The sequence below is a fragment of the Hyperolius riggenbachi genome, chromosome 5, assembly GCF_040937935.1.
Source record: "Hyperolius riggenbachi isolate aHypRig1 chromosome 5, aHypRig1.pri, whole genome shotgun sequence".
NCBI classification, from domain to species: Eukaryota; Metazoa; Chordata; class Amphibia; order Anura; family Hyperoliidae; genus Hyperolius; species Hyperolius riggenbachi.
In genome coordinates, this window is record NC_090650.1 from 138,608,365 (window position 1) to 138,623,983 (window position 15,619).

At 42.2% G+C, this 15,619-nt stretch overlaps 1 protein-coding gene across 4 annotated transcripts in view; it reads left to right on the top strand.

Annotated features, from left to right (window-relative positions):
* Positions 1–15,619, top strand: part of ULK4 (unc-51 like kinase 4) — an 892,004-nt gene that overhangs the window by 337,785 nt on the left and 538,600 nt on the right. For all 4 annotated transcript variants that reach the window (XM_068236316.1, XM_068236318.1, XM_068236315.1 and 1 more), the window contains one exon: positions 12,969–13,130. In XM_068236316.1, coding sequence (XP_068092417.1) covers positions 12,969–13,130 — 162 coding nt within the window. The remainder of the gene's footprint in view (positions 1–12,968; positions 13,131–15,619) is intronic.

The window sequence follows — 15,619 nt, forward strand, 5'->3', positions numbered from 1 at the left end:
CTCCTCCAACATTACTGAGCATGTGCAAGCAGTCTAACGCTGCTTAGCCAAGTATAACATACAGCATGCAGCATTTTGTTTAAACGTGCTGCATTACAATGTAACGTAACGTGTGCAGTGTGCACTGTGTGTAGTTCGGGGTAAGCCGCCGGAGGGTGCCGCTCAGGCCCTGCTGGGCCGATTTGTTTAATTTTTTTTTTTGCTGGATGCAGCTAGCACTTTGCTAGCTGTGCCAACACACTGATCGCTGCCGCCCCGCGCACGATCGCCGCTATCCGTCGCGCCGCACGCCCCCCCCCCCCCAGACCCCGTGCGCTGCCTGGCCAATCAGTGCCAGGCAGTGCCGAGGGGTGGCCCGGGACTCCCAATGACGTCCCGACGTCAGTGACGTCATCCCGCCCCGTCGCCATGGCGACGGGGGAAGCCCTCCAGGAAATCCCGTTCTTTGAACGGGATTTCCTGATCGAAGAGGGCGGGGGGATGCCGCTGAGCAGCGGCTATCATGTAGCGAGCCCTGGGCTCGCTACATGATATAGGGAAATTTTTTTTTAAAAAAAACGGATGCGCTCCCTCCTGGCAGATTTTTTTATACCGCCAGGAGGGTTAAACAATTATTGTGCACTTTCTGTAAATCCAATAAACTTGATTTCACTTCTCAAATATCACTGTGTGTATACAGGAACATCATGATGATTAACAAGGTTGCCCAAACTTTTGCATCCCACTGTAACAACAACATTTGTTTAACTGATACCTTTAATGACTAACTTTACAAGATTTCTTTGCAAACTTTTGAAACTTTAAGTTTCTTCTTCAGACATGTTTCAGAACCATATGTAAGGTTCTGATCCAGTTTTGAATCATGCCTGAAGAAGAAACTTAGTTTCAAAAGCTTGCAAAGAAATCGTAAACTAGTGAGTCAATTTAAAAACCGACCGAGTAATGTAATACACAGACAAAAATTGACACTTTACTACCTGAAGGTGGCCAAGCATCAAGGAACATCATGTGCCCTTTCTTGCCCCCCACTGACATCTACTGTGAGTCCAGTGCAGACTGTCCAATGGTCAGCTTGAGTCTCTTGCAAGATTTACAAATTTTGCTGTAGTGGTCATAGACATTATTTTATAGACAATCATGGCTGCCTTTTCTTCTGTGAAGGGATATCAACAACTTGTCCACGACCATGAGTGTGTATTTATCTGAAAAAAAAAAATACACACACAGACACACACACACCAGACATAAAAAGCACACACACATTTTGTTCATTTCTTGGCCTTCAGTTGTTGCCTAGTCTCGCTAAGTACTAAGGCTTTGCTTCAGAATGATTTGATTGCAGTTCCTGTATAATATGATGGCGCATTTAGAAAATGTGGCACATCTGTTTCAAGCCTTACAAGAGCCTTAATTAGTGTTTCTAAAATTACTGCAGTTGCACAAATATTTCATCTACTTGTTAAAATTACACCACATTAACAAATACTTTTTTTGTAAAAAAAAACCTCAGATTGTGACACTGCAGTTTAACAAACTTTACGTTGTTTTAATATTCCTGTTTGATGCATTTTTTCTTTAATACAGTTAGGTTGTGTGACGTATGCGCAGTCACCCAACAATTCCTGTTCCCTTTGCTGCAGTTTACCATAAAGCCTCAGACCCTGAGGGAATCCTGAAGACAGTCAGAACTGCAGGCAAAGTAAACTTTTGGATTGGTTGGTGAGTCCACACACAGTCCGATTTCGATTGTATATACAATCAATACAATCTGTGCTCTCATATAGAGGCCAGGTCGCTGCCACCAATCCGCAATAAAAGCGTGCGAATGCGCTAATTCTAACTCTAGCTAAATCCTGTAGGAAAAAGGGTTAATTAGACAACCTTTCTAGAGATAGCAAAACTAACAATATTTAATAGCAAAACAGTTATGGTAACATGTCTCTCTGAAGATGTGAATTCTTTTGGCGGAGATTTGTTTCAGAACAGCACTTAGACAAACGATTTTTAAATCGTTTATTTAAAGAAATAATGCAAAACAAAATATAGCAATAGAAACAAATTGATACAGAATAATAAGTGTTCAATATGAAAATAGCTGATTACAGTCTGAGCAGTTTGTCAAGTTACCGTGTCCTTGGCGGTAAGTCCCACAGAGATATGTACTCCAATTCTGGAAAGTTCTGTGGAATAGGTATTACTCCTTTTATCATCCAGCCCAAATCCGTGATGGTACAGGATGGCTGGGCTCTCTCTCCTTCCAGGCTCAGTGTCAGTCGGTTTTTTTCTCTTTCTCTGCCAGAGGGGGTGGATGGTAACAAGAAAGGTTTCCACCCTTAACAATCTGACCTCAGGCTGCTGAGGTCCGCCCCTATTGTCTGAAGGACAGAATTGGCAGTTTCTCAAAGTATGTCATAACTCAGCGGATATCTGACATATCATATAAAACCCAACATTTTACATTCCGTCAGCATGCGCTGAACCAATCGATATCAAACTCGCTTGGAGTGCCACCTTCCTTGCCTATGTAATCATTACCCCAGGCTGTGAGATGACTAGGAGATCGATTAACGTCTCAGGAGGTGGGCTGCGCTGGTCGCATGGCGCACTGTAAGTTGTGGACCGCTGGGCCCAAACGGTTACGCAATATCCATCGAATTATGGACTAATATGAAGTGAGATATCAAAGGCTCATTAAGCCAGGGGCATGTCTCTGGGTATTTTCCGGACAGGCAGGAATGTGAATGGGTCCTAATGAGTTTACGATCCAGATCTGTTCCTCTCCTTATCTTTAAAACTAGGATAGGAGACTTCCTGGAGAATCTTTATTGCCCCCCTTTTAGATAACCTTTTTCCTGTGTGAATGGTCTGGTTTTAGGGTGAATGGCTTCTCTCAGTAAGGACAACACAAACATTCACATCCCCAATTGCAGGGGTTGTGAGATGGAAAAACACTGAGTTTCTAAAAGCCAGGCATATGGATTAAAGGGGTACTCCAGAACCAATTTTGTGAGCATTTACCTGCGCTTGCCGCAATGGCGTTCGCGGGATCGTGACAGGTTGGGATATGTGAACTAAGAGAATGTACATGGAGAATTGTGCCCAAGCTTTATAAGACAAAATTCTTCCTCCGGTCAGACTACACTTAATATGGGCGTATGCAAGGGTTGTTCCATAGAAAGTCTGGAGTCTAGGGATGATCAATGAGATATAATTCGCAGTTGATGCAAATGTTTATGCAGCTTGAAAACGGACCATTCAAATGCTTTTGTGCCATGTGTTTGGTCCGTTTTAAAGCTCCATACATTTGCAACAATTCATAATTATTTGCATTTCATTGATTATCCCTACTGGAGTCCTACTGGGGATCTCCTTGACATAAAAAAGATTCGCCTTTTGGTGATGAAAAATCCCTCACAGTCTCTCAAAGAGATTATTTTACAAAGAAAATCACAGTTGTATATAGAATTATAGTATAGGCATTTCCCAACATAATCCACTATGACCAAACTCTTTAATCTGAATTCCTTGCTGTAATGCCTGCTAACAGCTGACCCGGAGCTCACTTACGTTTAAGTTCTTGAAGAAGCAGGATGTAAAGGAAGCAGCAGTGTGCTGTACATGTACAACATTGGTTATACTACAGAATAAATCAGACAAGATACAAAATTTAAGCAGTAGAAGCCTTGAAACGTAGAGCAGAGATAATCAGGGTAAAGTTGCCAAGCGACTCATCAGCATAGTTGAAATGCTCCTCATGCGGAATTTTTTTTTGTTCGGAACCAGGTTCCCAATGTCTCTGAATGTTTCTTTAAGAGTCCATTAGTCTCAGACTAATGCTGGCCATACACTGGTGGATTATAGGACAATCAACTGACCTATCGATTCTTAGAATCGATTCAGAATAAATGAATCGCTTGAACATGAATCGATTTTTTTTTTGCCCATACAGTAGGGTCGATTTTCGTTTCATTTTTCCAACTTTCATTGATTAGATGCTATTTTCAATCATAAAATAAGCACCCTGATGAATCAAATTGAGTAAAGGTCGATTGAATACATAATGAAAAGCTGTCGATTCTTGTTCCATCTATTGAAATAACCCGACATACCCGATTGGTTTAATTTAAGAATTCAATTGAATATCGGCCGATAAGAATCGACTCTACATTAAAATGACAACTCGATTTTTGATCCATTCGATATCCGTTATAATAATCAATCAAAGAAAAAAAAAATGACCAGTGTATGGCCACCTTAATGTAGTTTACTTTCATGGCTTTGATATAGCATAAAGCATTCAAACATTATTTAACAATATGAAAAAGAATCCACAGTTTGTTATAAATATGTATCAGTTGCACTTTAATGCAGTTTAATGTTATTAAAAATTACTGTTCCATTTCAGTCTGCAGCCAGCTATGAACTTCTACAACCAACAGTAAGCCAAAACTGTGTTCATTTTCCATTCTGTCTTGCAGTGGCTTTTAACTTCTTATTCCTATCTATGTAATTAGATGGACAGATTATGAACAGTTGTTGCTGGTTTGCTACACCTGTAGAATCTGTGGCAAGAAGCCCTGAGCTTCCCAGTCATGACAGACTTTGGCTTCAATTCATTAAATGCTGTTCCATAAAATAAAATAAAAACAAGTCAGAAAAATGCCACATTCGGTATTTTAGACTTTTTTTATTTTTATTTATCAAAACTTTCACAGGTGCGGTAGAAGTTTGGTAATTTACTAAAAACATGTGCTTCAATTCACAAAAACCTACTTGGTAACTGCAGAACAGTGTGGAGTTGTCTCTATTTTGTTGCATGCTGTTCTCTAGTAACGGCATTACACAAATAAAAGGCATCCCCAACATCCCTTTCGATGTACATGTTTGTTTTACTCCCTCTGCTCACTCCAAATCTGTCTATTAGTCTTTCTTAACATTTTATTTAATTGCCACAGCTTAGAAGAACTTCCAAGAGACATTAAACATGCCATGCTTAGGTGATGTCCCTAGTAGCTCATCCGCATCTTCAAACAGGAACCTAAAGGGTTAAACATCTGAAGGGCTTCAGGGAAAATCTCTGTTGTGTGGGATCTCTCCTGTGCTGCCTGGTGGGTAGAGAAGTTCCTCCCAAGAAGGTGCCTCAGCCTATCAGAAGGAATTGCAGGAGACAGAAGCTGTTGCTATTGGATCTCTGCTTCTGTCAGTCATGTCTTATTGGACAATGAAGCTGGTTTTCGACACATCAAAGCTGCCGGTGTAATCAGCGAACATGTTACTGGGCTTTACCGCATGCTCTAATCTTCATGAATTGACATTTGCTGACGTGTTGAGGTGTTTACCGCACAAGTCGGTAATTTACCCCACTGTTCAGTAATTGCTGCTTACCATGCGGTAACAGCCTTGATGAATTGACATTTTACAAAATGCTCTGAGAAAAGCTCTAAAGCAAGCTCTCTTACTGCCTTCTTAAAACACTCATCATCCTGATTTCTGTACAACTTTGCCTTCTTAAAGGACATCTGAGGCGGAAAAAAAACTGAGATAAACAATTGTATCTGTCCTCCTCCTTCTAAAAATGACTTTTAAAGTTATCCCGCAGTTTTATTTTATATTTGAATCAACTTTTTAAGCTTTTACTGTTTCATGGCCTTTTCTCAATGACGCATTAATTGAAGTATGCCAGGGCTAAAATATATGAACTATTGACCTTTTTTATCTCTTTCCTGCTCTTAAAAGCCATTTACTGCCACAAAAGTGTTTTATGGCTGCAATTCCTCATCAGTGAGGGTTACGCTAGAGTCCGACCCGGTCTCGACCCGGACAGGAACTGCCACTTACATACCTGATTTTTTACTTTTTCAGGCAGAGAAAGAAATAAACGAACACAGCCTAGTTATTTGTGTACTAGGCTTTGTACATACACATGTCTATCTCATCATGTCACATGTCACCTTGTGAGTCTTTTAAAGGAAATGTCAGGCAAAATAACCTACCCCCCGCTCGACTTATCCCGCTGTACTTACTCTCCACCCTTACCTTTTCAGGTATCAGGACACCAGAGATTAGTACAGCAAACAACCAGATAGGAAATCTTGATCAATCTGGCAGATCTTTATCGCCATTGTGCTATGTGCCTGATGGCTTATTTTCTGCTCATTCCACCTCTCCTTTCCATAGACATAAACATGAAACTTCTTTGAGTCCAGTCTTTTAAATCGTCTTGGCATGGTCATCTGTTGCAGTGTTTTCTTCCTTTCCTTTTTTTTTAGTTTTTTTCTTTTTTCTTTTTTTCTTTCACACAGTTTTTTTGTAACCATGTAATCTACTCTCTGTTCTTATTTTTACTCGTTTGCCATTGGGTCTGTAATTTTAAATTATTTGTTTAAAAATAAATAAATAAATAAAACAGGCTAGATAAGTTAAAACAGCCAAGTAGTTTTGGTTGCATGTTTTTCTGTCTTTCTATAGAGCTTGACCCCAGTATTTGCCTCTTTGTCTGTTTTCTGATTTAGCTGCACTCTAGACAGGCTATTGTACTTGAACTCCAGAGAGAATCAACAGCATATCAAAATATTTGCATTTTCGCTTCACTTCACAAAAGCTCTGCAATTATAATGTCACCGACAGTGCAGAATGTCAACCTGTTATTGCGGGAAAACATCTGCAAGCTAGTTGAGATGTGAATAAATAGGATTCAGCCAGGAATTGACTTTTTAAAGCAAAGAAAAAAATCAGTATGTTTCTCCTACCCATAATGAATACAGACTATAGGCAGTAACTATAGGAGATACAGACTCCTAATGTTAGTTTACACATAACTAAACCAGTAGAGTAAAAGCATTAGGACAATCCCAATATTATTCTTATCATGCAGTGATGTTGCACTGCTGACTATTATGAGAAAGGTTAGAGCTCAGTGCTTTCTTGTTGTTATGGAACTCATCCAGGCAGCTATAACAACAAGGCAGTATTACAGGGATGAAAAGAAAACAGCCCTGAACCCTTGCCACACCCCTAAATATTGTTATATTCATTGTCTGTCACCTGCCAATTGCCTGACTTTTTTTGGTGGCAGGAGTCCCAGGGTCCTTTCTGCACTCCCTTGGAACCACAGCCAGTGGCGGCTCCAGGAAATTTTTTTAGGGGGTGCTATGCAGGTGCTGGACCAATTTCCGGGGGAGCTGACGACCTGCGGCGCGCGAAGCGCGCCGCGGCAAAAAATGGGTGTGGCTACAACCTGCGGCGCGCGAAGCGCGCCGCGGCGAAAAAATGGGCGTGGTCATGACCGGATGAGGGCGGGGCTAACTGTAATTTAAAGTGAACCCAGGGTGAGAGTGATATGGTGGCTGCCATATTTATTTCCTTTTAAACAATACTAGTTGCCTGGCAGCCCTGCTGATCTATTTGGCTGTAGTAGTGAACTGAATTACACCAGAAACAAGCCATGCAGCTAATCTTGTCAGTTCTGACAATATTGTCAGAAACCCCTGACCTGCTGCATGCTTGTTCAGGGTCTATGGTTGAAAGAATAAGAGGCAGAGGACCAGCACGGCAGCCAGGCAACTGGTATTGCTTAAAGGGAGATAAATATGGCAGCCTCAATATTATTCTCACCTCGGGTTCCCTTTAAAAGTGCAACGCAAAGACAGAGGGCCCAAGTTTTGGTGACCCTTTTCCCAGAAAATTCACATAATTGTGCAGGTTTTCTCAAGAAAATACACGTAATGTGAGCAGATTTTAACAAAAAACACGTCCAATGACCCCAATATGCACAATCGTTATCAGATATGGCTCCAATATGCACAATCGTTATCAGATATGACCCCAATATGCACAATCGGTAGCAGATATGGCCCCAATATGCACAATCGGTAGCAGATATGGCCCCAATATGCACAATCGGTAGCAGATATGGCCCCAATATGCACAATCGGTAGCAGATATGGCCCCAATATGCACAATCGGTGGCAGATATGGTCCCAATATGCACAATCGGTGGCAGATATGGCCCCAATATGCACAATCGGTGGCAGATATGGCCCCAATATGCACAATCGGTGGCAGATATGGCCCCAATATGCACAATCGGTGGCAGATATGGCCCCAATATGCACAATCGGTGGCAGATATGGCCCCAATATGCACAATCGGTGGCAGATATGGCCCCAATATGCACAATCGGTGGCAGATATGGCCCCAATATGCACAATCGGTGGCAGATATGGCCCCAATATGCACAATCGGTGGCAGATATGGCCCCAATATGCACAATCGGTGGCAGATATGGCCCCAATATGCACAATCGGTGGCAGATATGGCCCCAATATGCACAATCGGTGGCAGATATGGCCCCAATATGCACAATCGGTGGCAGATATGGCCCCAATATGCACAATCGGTGGCAGATATGGCCCCAATATGCACAATCGGTGGCAGATATGGTCCCAATATGCACAATCGGTAGCAGATATGGTCCCAATATGCACAATCGGTGGCAGATATGGTCCCAATATGCACAATCGGTGGCAGATATGGTCCCAATATGCACAATCGGTGGCAGATATGGTCCCAATATGCACAATCGGTGGCAGATATGGTCCCAATATGCACAATCGGTAGCAGATATGGCCCCAATATGCACAATCGGTAGCAGATATGACCCCAATATGCACAATCGGTAGCAGATATGACCCCAATATGCACAATCGGTAGCAGATATGACTCCAATATGCACAATCGGTAGCAGATATGACCCCAATATGCACAATCGGTAGCAGAAATGACCCCAATATGCACAATCGGTAGCAGAAATGACCCCAATATGCACAATCGGTAGCAGAAATGACCCCAATATGCACAATCGGTAGCAGAAACGACCCCAATATGCACAATCCGTAGCAGATACGACCCCAATATGCACAATCCGTAGCAGATATGACCCCAATATGCACAATCGGTAGCAGAAATGACCCCAATATGCACAATCCGTAGCAGAAATGACCCCAATATGCACAATCGGTAGCAGAAATGACCCCAATATGCACAATCGGTAGCAGAAATGACCCCAATATGCACAATCCGTAGCAGAAATGACCCCAATATGCACAATCCGTAGCAGATATGACCCCAATATGCACAATCCGTAGCAGACATGACCCCAATATGCACAATCCGTAGCAGAAATGACCCCAATATGCACAATCCGTAGCAGATATGACCCCAATATGCACAATCCGTAGCAGACATGACCCCAATATGCACAATCAGCATCAACTGAAAAAGAAAAGAAAAACCCATTTACTCACCTACAGCCAGAAGACCTTCTTTCCCGACCTCCTGTCCCGAGTCCCGACCTCCTTGTGGCGCGCAGCGCCCGCGCGCCCACGATCCTCTTCCTTCCCGACGTCACGGCGAGACTTCCTGGCTGCATGCAGAGAGCAGGGCTACGGGAAAATGGCCGCCCGAAGCCATGCACTGCAGACTCGAAGTCTGCAGAACAGGGCTCCGGGCGGCCATCTTACCGTAGCCCTGCTGCTGCTCCGTGCTGCCGCTGTGTGAACTGACTTGGCGTCTTTTAGACGCCTGAAGTCAGTTCACTCCAGGGGGTGCTTTGGGGGTGCTTGGACAATTCTAGGGGGTGCTCGAGCACCCCCAAGCACCCCCCTGGCGCCGCCCCTGACCACAGCAGTCTAGGCTATATACCCATTTCATATGAAGGGAAATAAAACAACCCAAGCCATATAGAGCCTTTCTGTAAGTCAATTTTGAGTTCTGCATGTTTAATACACAGTCATGGCCAAAATTGTTGCCATCCCAGATTTTTTCCCAGAAAATCAAGAATTTCTCACAGAAAAGTATTGCAATAACACGTGTTTTGCTATACACATGTTTATTCCCTTTGTGTGTATTGGAACAAAACAAAAAAGGGGGTAAAAAAACAAACTGGACATTATTTCCAACAAAACAAAAACAAAAAAAGATATAATGTCACAGAACAAAAAAGGGAGGAAAAAAGCAAATTGGACATAATGGCACACACAACTCCAAAAATTGCCTGGACAAAATTGACACCCTTTCAAAATTGTGGATAAATATGATTGTTTCAAGCATGTGATACACCTTTAAACTCACTTGGGGCAAGTAACAGGTGTGGGTATTTAAAAATCACACCTGAAAACCGATAAAAAGGAGAGAAGTTCACTTAGTCTCTGCATTGTGTGAGTGTGTGTGTGCCACACTAAGCATGGACAACAGAATGAGGAGAAGAGAACTGTCTGAGGACTTGAGAACCAAAATTGTGGACAAATATTAATAATCTCAAGGTTACAAATCCATCTCCAGTGATTTAGATTTGCCTTTGTCCCCAGTGTGCAACGTTATCAAGATATTTGCAAACCCCATGGTAGCCAATCTCCCTGGGCATGGACAGAAGAGAACAATTGAGGAAAGGTTGCAACGCTGGATAGTCTGGATGATGGTTAAGCAGCCCCAAACAAGTTCCAAAGAAATTCAAGCTGTTTTGCAGGCTCAATGTCACTGCAAACTATCCGTCGACATTTAAATGAAAAGAAATGCTATGGCAGGAGACCCACTTTGGATCCCACTGCTGACACAGAGACATAAAAAGCAAGACTACAGTTTGCCAAAATGTGCTTGAGTAAGCCAAAATCCTTCTGGGAAAATGTCTTGTGGACAGATGAGACCAAGATAGAGCTTTTAGATAAAGATTATCATTCTACTGTTTACTGAAAACTGAATGAGGTCTACAAAGAAAAGAACACCGTACATACTGTGAAATCTGGTGGAGGTTCAATGATGTTTTGGGGTTGTCTTGCTGCCTCTGGCAATCGGTGCCTTGAATGTGTGCAAGTTATCATGAAATCTGAGTATTCTCAAATGATTTTGGGTCACACTGTAGAGCCTAGTGTTGGAAAGCTGGGTTTGTGTCCAAAACATACGTCAAAAAGCACAGAGAAATGGATGGCAACAAAGTGCTGGAGAGTTCTGAAGTGGCCAGCAATGAGTCCAGATCTACAGTAAATACCATTAAAAACTTGTTGAGAGATCTCAAAATTGCTGTTGGGAAAAAGTGCCTTTCTAATAAGAGAGAGGTGTAAGAAGCTTATTGATGGTTATAGGAAGTGACTGATTTCAGTTATTTTTTTCAAATTGTGTGCAACCAAATATTAAGTTAAGGGTGCCAATAATTTTGTCCAGCCCATTTTTGGAGGTTTGTGTAACATTATGCCCAATTTTCTTTTTTTTTTCCTTCCTTTTTTTTCTCCAATACACACAGAGGGAATAAAGGTATATAGCAAAACAAGTGTTACTGTAATACTTTTCTGTGAGAAATACTTGATTTTCTGGAAACATTTCTGGGGTGCCAACAATTTCAGCCATGACTGTACCTCCTTGCCTCTTCAGTTTGAGGAGAAAACCCAATAAGAGCTTGGAAACTTCCAAGTGAGGAACATGAAACCATTAGCTCCACTGATTTGCTTCTTCATTATCAATACTGGCATAGGATAGTAATGATCGCCCACCATGTTCTGCTTCTTCTTTGGCACAGAGGCTGAGGAAAGACAGAAACAATCTTCAGTATCTGTGCTGGGGTCTATATTTTTTTATTATTTCTATGATATCAAGTACAACAGGGAAGGTGGTTCAGATTGCATGTTCTTTATAATTTAGGTGTTGCTTAAACAAGGAGTTTGAGTAGCTAAATTTCTGGTCTAGTAGCCATTTTTGCTACTCTGTCCAGCTTGTCTGTCCTGTCTACATTGTTCTTCCGGTGGTCATGACCTGGTAGCCACTTGCATCAAAGTAGCCCACTAGGGGTGGCTGTTCATCTCCTCTTGTAGGGCCCTCTGATAAAGACCAGTGACCACCTCCTAGACTCTGCACCTTGGGTAAACCACACGATTTCCATCAGTGCTGATATCAACTAGACACTGACAACTACCCTTTACTCCAGTGACCAGAAGTGATGGTGTGGACCGCCACCAATGAAGCATCAGATTGCTCAGTTATTTAAACCAATTTCATAGTGGCATTTGGGTGGACGATAGGGTTAGATTTCAGAACAGGAGCACTTATGCTGGGTACACACTGAGATTTTCTGGCCGATTTACTGTCAGATCGATTATTTCCAACATGTCCGATTTGCTTTCCGATCGATTTCCGAACATTTTCTGATCGATTCCCGCTCACTTTAATAGGAAGTCGATCAGAAGATGCTCGGAAATTGATCGGAAATCGAACATGAAATAATCGATCTGACAATAAATCGGCCAGAAAATCTCAAAGTGGGTACCTAGCATAATGAACTTGGAGGCCTTAAAGGAAATCTTAAGTGTGGAAAAAAGTTGAGAGTAACTACCTGGGGCTTCGTACAGCCTGCTGTAGTCCTTCAGGTTCCCTGCTGTCCTGCCGGTCTACTGCATTGTCCTGCTGTCACTGCATGTGTTGTGTCCGCTGCACACATCTCCTTGATCAACTTCCCATGACCGGCAGCGTTTTGTGCATGAGCAGCTCATAAAATTTGCAACTGTGCATGTGCAGAATGCTCCCAGACACAAGAGCAAGATCGAGGGGTAGTGCGGCTGAGGTCACCCATGCACAGTAGCATGTGACTGAGCCACGGGCTTTAGTTGGGGGGCACAACGGTGCGTACCAGAAGGAGAGCAAAATACCTCATAGACTGCAGGGTCGCTATAATGTTTTTACTCTGTTTTTTTTTTTTTTAAATGTTTGTCTGGAGTTCCACTTTACTGTATATGTATGTTAACCTGTGCATGTAACTGTTGGGCTCAACTTACTCTTGAAGTTTCACTGTGAAATATGAAATTAAACTGTGAGTTGTGAAGTAAATGTAAACAGATGGTTCATGCGCTTCTGGGAGTTTGGCTGCCTCTGTAAAGGTGAGGCTGTGAAATAATACATATTTATATGTCTTTTCACTTCCATAGGAAGAACCAGTCATTCATCATATGACTGCCAAAATAATTGAAAATGTCTGCTCAACGATAACTTCACACGTCCAAGGATTCCTCACTGGAGAGATTGGACCTGCACTGTGGTATCTTTTTACTCATTCCACAGTTGATTCTCTGAGGATCACTGCCATATCGGTATGTAAAGCCATCAATCTGTCAGTATTCATTTCACCCTTTACCTTGTACTGCAGCTTGAAGATATTTAAATTAGTCAAATGTTAAAAGTCAGTCAGGAATGTTCTAGCAAGATATTGGTATTAATCAATGTAGGATTCAGTGGTAGTTCTTTGCTGACCACACACCATCAATATTACATCTATAGGTTTTCTTGTTTTTAGTATTCCTATTTTTCAATCATATTCAGCAAAAAAGAATGGTCAGAAGTGCCCACAAATAGCCTAGTTTTTTTCATGATCTATGAAATATTGAACAGTCAGATCATCAAATCCTCTCTTCAGAATTTACAATATTTTCAGCGCAAACCTTTTGGTGCTTTTTTACCTGGCATAACCTCATTTTATGTCAGTGACCAATCAGCTGTATGCTTTTTACAAGCTTTATTTTATTAGCATTCATTATTATTCTTTTAAGTACAAGTGACGTGCATATGGTGGCTGCCATATTTATTTTCTTTTAAACAATACCAGTTTTCTTGCAGTCCTGCTGATATGTCTAGTTGCAGTAGTGTCTGGATCACACATCTGAAACAAGCATGCTGCTAATTTAGTCAGACACATCTGATCTGCATACTTGTTCAGGGTCTATGGCTAAAAGTATTAGAGGCAGAGGATCAGCAGGACAGCCAGGCAATCTGTATTGTAAGGGAATACATATATGTCAGCTTCTATAGTTCTCTTACTTCAGGTGTGCATTAATCTGCTGATTATTTTGAAGGCCAGGTGATAACCAAAATTATCTTCTTATAGAGATAGCAGGGGAAACATTAGCAAAGTGTATGTGTCTTTTTCTCTTTTTTTTTTAATAAACAATACATACATTATATAGTACTGTATTCCTGTAAAGTATGCTGATGATACAGTATCTTATTCACTTCTAGTATCAATCTTAACTATGCTAATTTGAAAGTAAGAAAAAAATGACATATACAGTATTAGTAATAATGTGTCATCAGTCTGTTTTAGTCCCATTGAAACTATACCACACTGTTTTCTCACCTTTACCGAAAAATAGTAGTAGGGGAGAAAAAATAAATCAATACATTGCAAAGCGAAAAGTTCACAAATAGAAGAAAGATCAAGAAATGAGTGGTATTAGCCCTGTAAAGACTTCTTGTAGGAAAGAGGGTATCGGCTACTGATTGGGATAGAGTTCAAACCTTGGTTAAAGTTCCTCTTTAAATCCTGGTACAAATGTAAAATTTTTGTTGCCAGTTCATCTACAGTCCAGGGCCAAATGCTGTACAGATGCATTGCTAGCCTAGAGGCTAGTGACACATGTTGAAAACGGTGAAGGAGGAGGGATGACGTGCTGCGCACAGTGGAGTGGCTTTCGGTCAGCAGAGTGAGGAGGAGAATAATGTGCTAAGGAGTCAATTGGGCATCCTTGATGCTAAAGATTCGGAATGCCAAACGGCCAAATGAGACTTTTGCCAAGGTGGCAGCTCTGAATGTCTGTTTGAATCACATAATTAAGGTATTAGTTAATTGCCAGAGATCTTTTAAAGAGACACTGTAACGAGAAAAACGTCCCCTGGGGGGTACTCACCTCGGGAGGGGGAAGTCTCAGCATCCTAATGAGGCTTCCCCATCCTCCTCTGTCCCTCGGGGGTCTCGCTGCAGCCCTTCAAAGCTGGCATGACAAATCCGACAACTTGTTCAATATTTATCTTTCTAGACTCCAGCGGGGGCACTGTTTCGGCTCTTCTGGTGGAGATAGGCGGAAATAGCCGATCTCCGTCGGGTCCGCTCTACTGCGCAGGCACAGAAGACTTGCGCCTGCGCAGTAGAGCGGCCCAACGAAGATCGGCTATTTCCGCCTATCTCCGTGGGAAGAGCGGATACTACGCCTGCGCTGGAGCCACGGAGGTAAATATTTACATCACCGCCGCTCCGGGAGGATTTTTGCCGCCACCGTGGGACCGAGGAGGACGGGGGAAGCCTCAATTGGATCCGGAGGCTTCCCCCACCCGAGTTGAGTACCCCGCAGGGGACGTTTTTTCGTTACAGATTTTCTTTAGACTACCTATGGTCACAAAAACTTGTATCGCAATACATATATAGTCTATGCACTGTGTACAGTTAGAAGAACATACAGTTTAACCCAGTGTTCCCCAACCCTGTCCTCAGGGCCCACCAAGAGTGCATGTTTTGTGGAAATCCACAGAAGTGGTTAATGAGCTTTGCTGAGACACTAATTACCCCATCTGTTAATGTTTGTGGGATCCTTCAAAACATGTACTGTTAGTGGGCCTTGAGAACTGGGTTGGGGAATTTTGGTTTAGCCCACATGGACAACAATGGGGAATTTGCATATTTCAGCAGTGATGCACTGGGAGACATCTTGGCGCTCACTCCAACCTGCATTATTGCAAATACTTTCTGTTTTAAAGGTATACTGTAGGGGGGTCGGGGGAAAATGAGTTGAACTTACCCGGGGCTTCTAAT